The sequence below is a fragment of the Cajanus cajan genome, chromosome 5, assembly GCF_000230855.2.
Source record: "Cajanus cajan strain Asha chromosome 5, NIPB_CcT2T_4, whole genome shotgun sequence".
In the NCBI taxonomy this organism is placed as follows: Eukaryota; Viridiplantae; Streptophyta; class Magnoliopsida; order Fabales; family Fabaceae; genus Cajanus; species Cajanus cajan.
The window spans coordinates 49,350,751-49,361,017 of record NC_138521.1 but is presented as its reverse complement, the minus strand read 5'-3'; the positions used below and the strand labels follow the sequence as shown (position 1 = coordinate 49,361,017).

Here is a 10,267-nt window from a genome sequence, read left to right as displayed (position 1 = left end):
TTAAAAAATATATTTTTTGAAAACTTTTTTCAGTGGTAGAAATAGTTAGTCAGGGTGAATAATATCCCATGAGTAATTCTATTATAAGTTATTTTATATATAAGTAATGTATGTAAATCATAATATTTTGATAAACTATAACTTAATACTTCTAATGATGCATTAAATTATTTTTTAATGTTTCTTTCAATAGCTCTCGGATTCCATTCCACTTCCTTTTTCTTTACAAGGAATTTGTCCCATGGGATGCACCAGAAAAGAAAAAGAAAAGGGGAAAATGTAACATGTTTTTGGAGGGTAACTTTTATGATTTGGTACACGCGAGAGAGGGATCCAAAGCTATGCAAACTGCAAAGTGTTTAAATTAAGAATTTTGTTAAATAAAATATTTAAAATAATGTATGTATCTTATTTAATTTATTTGGAAGTATATATAAGATACGAGACAAGTACTCGGATTCCTCTGAGAATGTAACAGCAAGTCAGAAACTGGGTTGGGGTGTCCTTCTCGATCAGAGCATCCATTTCTGATTCTGTACCCATAAAACATTGCGAAAAGGCAACATTTATTTTTACTTCTTCATTATATTTAGTATTGCTTAGATTTCAATCATGTAAAATATAAGTCAAGCAAAGTTATCAACTTACTTGGTCAAGAAGAGTCGGGGGAAATAGTTGGAGGGAACAAAGAAAAGAGTATATTAAATACAAACTTGAGATACAGTTTGTTCTCATACCTACTAATATTTGTTGAGTATTGTATTTAGAAATATATAAACATTATATTAATAATTATCATGTTTACACTTTATTCTTTCTTTTTATTGTTTTTAAGTGTCTATTAATATGGAGTGTTAATATATATATATATATATATATATATATATATATAATTAAATCATAAGAAAGATTATTATTATTATTATTATTATTATTATTATTATTATTATATATTCATTTACTTTAAAAACACACTAAAGAAATTGATTTTGCTGATTTCGTACGATGTTGACTTGAATTTCTCTTTCTCCACCAAACTCTTCTTCATTGGATTCATCCGAATTTCACCGTTAGATTGGGTAGCCAGAGAGGATACATTGGACATTAGCTTAGTGTCTTAGGATGTGATGTAATCATAACCTTACATTAAAATTTTAAACGCTGAGAATTTCCAGAAAACCACAACTTCCAAAAAAGGAACATATAGTGTTAGACTTGGCATATAAAAAAACCACTTTCTTAGAACTAAAATAGGACATTTTTTCACTCGCTTTCTATCCCACCGGTGTTTGTTCCTTGGGTGAGCTCAGGGTCTTATTCAATATTGTTACGACGAAAGGCTAGGTTGCTTGTTGATAAAAGACTAAAAGTGAAAATAGGTACCAATGAATTAAGCCTTAAAGCTCCATATTTAGGTTCAGTTCAGGGTTCCACTGGCTACAAAAACTTATGGCCAACCAACAAAAACAAAAATTATTTACTATTCCATATATTGAAAAGAAAAAAAAAAAGACTTCATATTTTACAAAAAAATGTAACATATCATTCTTATTTACTTTATTTGAAGAAGAAAAAAATTCTCTCAAAGTTTATTTTATGTTTTATTTATCATTTGAATCTTTATTTCAGTTTTAAATGTAAGTTTAATTTATTTATTAATTTGATATATATATTATTTTTAGGAATGATTTGTTACATATGTCGTAATTTTTTTTCTCATTTACCCTCAAATTTACTTGTATTTTTTAGTTAGGATACTTTTGAATTTAATATTTATGTTAACTTAATACTTTTATTATCTATTTCATATCCAATTTTAATGTTTTTTTTATGAGTCATGGCTTCTATTTCAAAACAAAACAATGATACATTTATAATTTAATAATTAACATGAAATCAAAAGTTACTACATGACGATTTATTTTTAACTTGTTAATATATTATGTTTCTACATTTTTACAAAATTTAAAAATTATTTGATATTTTATTATATTAATTTAAATTAACATATAATTATTACAACTATTATATTATTCAATAATTTTATATAAAATAATAATTTTTTTATCCAATTCTTGAATTACATTTTATATTATTTTAAATATGTATATCAAATTTTATTAAAATCGAAGAATATTAATGAGAAGATTATAAAATTATTATATTTTAATATGTTTTGAAATGTATATATTTCATATTAATTTTAATTTATCAAGTTTAGATTAATAATTTTTTTATGTATGATTAATGAGAAATAAACTTTCATTATAAGCCCTATATATCCTAATATATAAGTTCGGTAAACATTTTCATGTTGGTCTTCAAACACCAAAGAAATTGTTCATTTCAGTCTACTGATAGTCATAGTTAATGATATAATAGATTTTTTTATAATATAAAATTTATATTTATTTAATTTTTATAAGAGATAATGGTCGAATCGAATATATAGAAATTAATATATATTAATCAAATCATGATTTTTTCAACCTATATTTTAAGTTCATGGAAATAGTAAGGTTGATTGATCTAGATGAAAATCACTGTTCAGAATTATTAAGATTGGTCTGGTGATAGAAATTGTGGTAATATAAAGTTTTAGATTTGAATTTTGTTATTGTTATTTTGATTAATAAAATAATGGTCATCGTACACTTATTTTTTATTTTGTTTTTAGTTTTGTATATGGTATTGTGTATGATATCTTTTTATATTTTTTCATTGTTGAATGCAGCGGGAGAAAATTGACCCATACCACCTCATATCCGTGCGGGTATTTATTAAGCGGGTATCCATAAATTTCTTGAATACCCACGGATATCCATGAATATCCATGGATATTTATAAATTTTTTAAGAAATTAAAAAAATTATATTAGAAATATTTAAGTTTTTATATTTAATGTCATTGAAATATTAAAAATAAAAATTTAATATTAATTTTGAACTTATATTTAATGTTAATTTGGTTGAAATAATAATAAAAATGCAAGATAATCAATAACTTAAAATACATCAATCTCACAAGTGAAAATCTCATATCAGAAAGTTACAATAATTCAATCTTATAATTCCAAACGAAAGTAAACAACTTAAAATACATAAATCTTATTGTGATAACTAATGTGTAGGTTCTGCGGTTATGGAAAGAAAATAAGATGAGAGAGTGTAGTTTTAGGGTTATGTTGTACAAGGATAATTTAAGAAATATTATTAAATGGTACCCGCAAGCATGAATATCATCATACCTACCCCCGCCCCGTTTATAAACAGGTAAAAATTTATTTGTCCCCATTATTCACAGGTACCCAATTAATCTATCTATTTATTATCCATAGCGGATTTTACCCATAAGTATTTTTGTCCTCCCTACTTTTGTCCTCCCTAGTTATAACGTTAAGCATTGAATTTGATTAGGTTGCATGGAATAAATCCATATAGGTGATATATGAAAAGGCACATTACGCACAAACCAAGGAAACAAGGAAATATATAATGTTAAGAAATATCAGTAATAAAGTCTATATTATATTTTTCATATTTATTTTATTGTTAAATAAAATATATTAAAAATAAATTTGTAAAGTTTTAAATTTTATTTAATAAATTTTACTCATAATAATTTAATACTAATTTTTAATAAAACTTGTAACATTGTGAGTTTTATGATTATTTATTTAATTTTATTAATTAAATAAGTATATGATTTGTTGTTTTAATATTTTAAAACTCCAAGAATTGACCGTCGGAAAATTTCTCGTCTGAAACATTTACCGACGAATTATAATCCGTGGGTAACTTTCCGACGGAATTACCCACAAATTTTATCCGTGGGTATTGTTGATAATATTTTTAAAAAATAATTTCAAAATTATATTAAATAACATCCTTATTTAGTGCAACCATCTCTCATATCTAACCTTTCAGTAGCTCCACTTCATGACACTTCACACAACTCCTCGTTGGTCAGAACCCTTCACCAATTAGAGCTCTCCATGGGTAACCCTATATGAGATATTCGTATGCTTTTAGGATCAAAGATTGACCCCACAAACCTCACAAATTAACACAAGACTTTTCAACGTGCCTTGTCGTCACTTGCACATTTTTCTGGAAAACTTTTCAAAATGTCACTCATCCCTAAATTACCTCATGTCAAGCACGCTTAACTGTAAAGTTCTTAAGGAATAAGCTACCAAAGAGTAGATGCATCTCATTGGTATAAATAGTACAAATTAATTCATTTATGTCATCTTCAACTATATAATTTTATACTTGTACAATTTTTGGATTCCTCTCATTCCAGTATATTTTACAAGTTACAATATAATATAATACTATAATTTTTATCTAAATTAAAAAATATTAATATTTTAGTTTGTATATTTCAAAAGTGACATTTTTATTTATTATAATTAAAATTTATAATAAATTATATATATAAATAAATATTATAGTTAAATCAATAAATTATATTTAAAATTTGTATAAATATATATTAAGTGAAAATTAGAAACTAATCAAAGAATAATTAACTTCTATATATAAAACACAAATGTCTTTCTTGTACCATAGGGTTTTAGAGACTTTTCTTTAACTATAAACCTTTTATAAATTTTAAAATTTTTTTTATCTAATTTAGTTTTTATTTATCATTATTACTTAGAAATTAATTTTATTATTTTTAACATAAATTATTAATAAAAAATAATTACCCATGGATACATCCATGGATAATTATCTAATTTAATTTTTATTTATCATAATTACTTATAAATTATTTTTATTATTTTAACATAAATTATTAATAAAAAAAATTACTCACGGATACATCCATAAGTAATTCCGTATCTAATTTAATTTTTATTTATCATAATTACTTATAAATTAAATTTATTATTTTTAAAATAAATTATTAATAAAAAATAATTACCCACGAATTTATCCATGAGTAATTATCAAATTTAATTTTTATTTATTATAAATACTTATAAATTAATTTTATTATTTTTAAAATAAATTATTAATAAAAAATAATTACCCACAAATACATCTGTCGATAATAACGTCGGTAATTTCGTGGGTATTGTTGATAATATTTTTAAAAAATAATTTTAAAATTGTATTAAACAATAATCTTATTTTATTAAAAATAATATAATTCAAAATTGGTAAAATTATTATAAATGTTAAGAAACTATCTTTTAATTTTAGACTATCATGCATCAATATATCATTTCACTAATTATATATTTCTCAATTTAAATAAAATTAACTATATAATATTAAAATATATTGATAGTAAATTATTATTTTATACTATCATTTAATTATAAATTATATATATATAATAGTTGGTATGGTAAATTAATTAGCATGAGAAAATTAGTTAAGTATTTAAGAATTTAATTTGTTAAGCTTTTATCATTAATTTTTTTTAAGTTACCGGTGATTTTTTTTCCCATTTTTTTATGAACAATGTTTTAGACAGATAATATCTGTCTAAAATATCATAATTTTCCCACGGAAAAAACACGTGGGTGATATCCATCTGAAATTTCAGACGGAAAAAATATGTGGGTAATATCCGTCAGAATCAATTATTTTTTAGACGGACACATCCGTCGGAAAAATCCGTCGGTAATGTTATTTTTCAGACGGATATTTATCTGTGGGAAAAAGTCCGTCGGTAATAAATGTTTTTTTTTGTAGTGGTAAATGCATGATGCATGTAGTTGTACTATATTACGGACTTAGGATTAGATGAGAGATGTTTTTAAAAGTTGAAATATCTCATTATGTGGACATATGTTTAGTGCTTTAAAAGCCCAATTGTTGAAAAATTCTTCTTGAGTATAGTTGTCTCTTGAAGTGGAGTGTTGAATCTCCTCTAAATCCTTAGTTGATACCGTATCGGGGCTCGGTCAATCCATATTGGTTTAGAAGCGACCAATCGAGTAAGGTACAAGGTCAAATGCAAAAAATTCCTAACTGTGTATTGGAAAGGTGAGTAGTATTCAGAGGGTAATCAACGGACTAATTTCATATAGGCTTAATTATGCATGTTAAGACCATGGTAGATTCATACTCAATTTGTTTTACTCCTGATAGGGATATTGGACTTTCTTAGTCTAAGTAATGAAATTCGAAAAACCATGTAACATTGTGGATTCATATCCAAATTTGCTATTGATTTAACAAGCACAAAAAGATCGTGTTAATAAGATGGTTTGTTAGGATCAAATCACTTAAACTTTTCACTTGTATCGTAATAGGTCTTTTAGTTGAAATATATAATGACACATTGTGTTGCTGTGTTGCCATGTTGTAGTGTTATTTAAGTTGTTGTGTTGTTAAGTTGTGAGTTGATGTGTTGATTCATATGTTGTGTTGAAAAGTTGAGATGATGATCTTTTGTGCAGTGACGTCAATAAAATTGTATAATTGTATTGATAAGTTGAAATGTTGCTGTACTTACACGAATCAGGTCGGATCCCTAACTCGGATAAGTCGTCTTCCTGGTTGGATTCAGCCGAGGTTGTGTGAGATCGATCAATAGGTTAGGTTGAGTTCCTTCTCTCTGGTTTCCTTGCTCGAGCGTCTTGGATGTACCTGCAAAAAGGACTCCGACGATCAAGTTAGTTACCATTTCATTGTCTATTCTCATACTTATCCTTTACTTGGGTTGTGCGGTTTTTCGATATAACTGCTATAGTGGTTATCCGAGGTGAGTTAACTACAGTTTAGTTAGTCTTTATCGTCACATGTTATATATATTTGATGTTGCTTATATGGTGAGGTGTCGGTCTTATTGACCTCGAGGTTTGCATCAGTATACATATATGTATGTAATCGGTATATTACACCATGATCTCGGTGTGAGCTCGGTCCTACGTCGGGGGTGGTACATAAGCCCCCCAAGTCTGAGTGATGTAAGAGTGAAAGAGGTTAAAAATGAATGTAACATCTGAGATCAAAAAAGGAGGTGTCACGTCCCAACAAAGAAAGGCACAGAGGAGGTGACATGAGGAGTCACAGTGGTTGAGTAATGACAGCTGGTCATTTAAGGGGTCATGTCGCTTCAGCATACGCGTGGAAGTAGTAATAATGTTTCATTAAGAGGCGTTAAACGCGAAATGACAAGCGCGTTGGGATGCGTGAAAAATAAAGAGGACGTTTGAGTTTTGAAGGGATGCAAAGGCGAGCATTTAAAGGGTAACTGGGCATAGTTGAAGATATTCGTAGTTGTTCAGAGAGTCGTGAAAAGGTGAAGCGTGGAAGTAGGAAAGGAGCGTCATCGTTGGTGGAGTATTTGTATTTCCAGGTATTGATTTAACCTCGCTGTTCATTTTAAAGTCCTTCCACCTTCTGCGCTTAGCTTATAGGGTTAGATTGATGAACAAGGGGAAGATGAAAGGTGGCAAAGGAAAAAGTAAAGTGACGGAGGCGGAGGAAGCAAAAGTACGAAAGAGAGGAGGAAATAATCGTAAAGATTCACATCCTAAAATCGCAACATCTAGGTATGAGTGGGTGAGGGGTGATGTGGGGCAATATAGTAGCAGATTTGGGGATTTAATCGGTGTGAGTGTGTTGCAACATCATCTAAAATTTTGCTTGCCTCCCATGCTAGAGCGAATCATAATAGAGCCCTGCTCTGTTGAAGAGCGTGTGTATTTTGAAGGGTCAAGGGTATCGCCTGGGATATACATGTATAAATGTGTCTTTAAGGATTTAGGTGTTTTGATGCCATTTACGCCGTTCAAATGTGAGTTCCTGAAAAAAGTGAATATAGCACCAAGTCAGCTGCACCCCAATAGTTGGGGTTTTCTGCGAGCGTTTCAAATTCTGTGTTCAATATTAGGAATGGAAGTAAGTTTGGGAAGATTTATGCACTTTTATCAGATAAAATTAGGGGAGCCTCCTTTTGGTTGGGTTTCGTTAAGTGGAAGTTCAAGAGGGGGGGGGGGGGGAATATTCCAGATATTTGCACAATCATATAAAAGTTTTAAAGAAGAGTTTGTCAAAATTCGGTCTGTGTGTCGTGATCCGAATTTAGATTGTGTGTTTTTCTTGGATGGAGAACCGAGATTCCCCTTTTATTGGCAATCTCAGCCTACTAAATTTTCCGGCTCGAAAGGGTTAGAACTGAGTCCAGCCGAGTTGGAGGATATAGAAAAATTGCAACAGCTACCTCGGTCTTTAGAAAACAAGTCGGTTCTAGGGCTTGTTGGATCAAAGAATCCTCAAGAGGATCTAGAACGTAAGTGATAGTTATAATACTAATAATGAGTAGATATTGCTACAATTAATGTCGATATAATATTGTGGTGGCTGATGTAATGCAGATATCATGGGAAGAAGTAGATGACGGGAGTTGAAGGGGAAATTCAATGTGGAAGAAATTCCTGATGTTGCGGTCCCGAAACAGAAAGTTAAGAAATAGAAGATAGATGATGAAAGTGCTCACAGTAAGGGACACAAAGCTTCTGACCATGCTGTTATTTCGAATAAGCCGGGGAAAGAAGTTGTGAAAGAGACTCCCAAACCGAGGAGTGATACAAGCCAAAAACATGTGGGGGAAAATCTTGTTATTGATCTGGAAAAGGAAAATCCTATCCCGGAGGGAAATCCCGTGATTAATCTGGAAAAAGAAAAGGTATATTTCTTATCATTACTTGCATTATTATGTAATTATGTTCCTTACTGTGACTGCTCTGATTTGTAAATTTGTTTTTAAAGCCGGCGAATACACAAGTTCCTAAATCTTCGAAACATTTGGTGTCGAATTTGGAGGCATCTATTGCTCAACTCGGCTTTAACTCGCCGGTGACACAGGGGAGACCGTCTCAATCTGGGTCACACAACCGTCCGAGATCATTGCATCAAAGATATGATACGGAGCATCCCCTGTCAAGGTTAGATCACGTAAGCATGTCACCCGACGTGACTTCCCTTTGGAATGCCGAGTTGAAGGCAGAAGCGTTTTATAAGGAGGATCCAGCTTACATCGCCGATAAGGCGTTAATCGAGAAGGTTGGACCTGTGCAAGGTTTAGACTCCATGCATGTGTTTCTGCAGAGATCTATTGCTGTGGTAGATCATTGGAAAAGAAAGTGGGATAAAAATGCTGCACTGGTGTCCAAACTGAAGACTGAGAATGCCCAGGTTGGGTCATTAAATGCCGAGGTTGGCACTTTAAAGAAAAAATTAGAGGAAAATTCAAATGCATTTGAGATTTCCGTGAGATCAAACAAATCATATGCGGCTAAAGTGGATGACCTTTTGAAGAAGGTGAATTTGTTGGAAAAAGAAAAAGAAGCTCAAGCAGAGAATGTGAAGATGTTGGAAGGGAAAACAAAGGAGCATGAGGGAAATATTCAAAGTTTGAAGGGTGAGATGATAGAGCTGTACAAGAAAAATAAAGCCTGCCAAGAAGTTATTGCTACGAACGTGAGGAAGATCGGAGAAATAGAGAATGAGAATAAGAAGTTGAAAAAAGAGATAGAGGCTGCCGAATACCAAGTGGTTGTAGAGCACAAGAAGGGATTTTTGAAAGCCTTACGACAAGTGAAATGTATTGCCCCAAGCATTGACTTGACAGAAGTTCACATCGAAAAAGATGTTTTTAAGGGAAAACTGGTTAATGAAGATGACATCACTAATGATATGAGCAGTGAAGAGAACAATGAATAATTATATTTGTTTACTGAGCAATAATATGGTTTGTACCTAGGAGTTGTATTTTGTATTTGCTATTGCCTTCATAGGCTAAACTTTTGACAGTCTTTATAATATTTCGAATGTTTTGATAAAGTGCTTAATTAACTATGGTGCTATGCTTAAAGTTAGCATATAGATATTCGAACGGAACTAGCTTACCGTAATAGGATGAAATCGGCTCTAACTTGGCTGTGTTATGCCGCGAATGTAATTGACTCGAAATTGGTAGCGAATGTAATTGAGTTGAAATTGGTAGCAGTAGTGTTATGAATGAAGAATAAATTTTGTTCAAACTGGGTTAAATTATGGCTCAAACTTGGCTAAATTATTGCTCAAACTTGGCTAAATTATTGCTCAAACTTGGCTAAATTATTCAGACCAGAATTAACATCGACTCAGATTTGGACGATGTTATTAAAAGTGATTAAAATTAGACCGAGTTTTGAATCAGAGATAACATCGACTCAGACATGGACGAGTTTCTTAACATTGGCTCAGATTTGGCCAAGTTTTAACTTAAAATTAACATCGGCCCAAAGTTGAACGGG

At 30.3% G+C, this 10,267-nt stretch overlaps 1 protein-coding gene across 1 annotated transcript; it reads left to right on the top strand.

Annotated features, from left to right (window-relative positions):
• The first annotated feature begins 7,974 nt into the window (after positions 1-7,974).
• LOC145957760 (uncharacterized) lies at positions 7,975-9,964 on the top strand. The gene is made up of 2 exons (XM_083074165.1): positions 7,975-8,655; positions 8,739-9,964. The coding sequence occupies exon 2, from the start codon at positions 8,931-8,933 to the stop codon at positions 9,690-9,692; it is 762 nt and encodes a 253-aa protein (XP_082930291.1). The 5' UTR covers positions 7,975-8,655; positions 8,739-8,930; the 3' UTR covers positions 9,693-9,964.
• Positions 9,965-10,267: the final 303 nt, after the last annotated feature.

Excerpts from the sequence above, each read along its gene's own strand:
- LOC145957760 (XM_083074165.1), top strand. The coding sequence starts at position 8,931 with ATGTCACCCGACGTGACTTCCCTTTGGAATGCCGAGTTGAAGGCAGAA.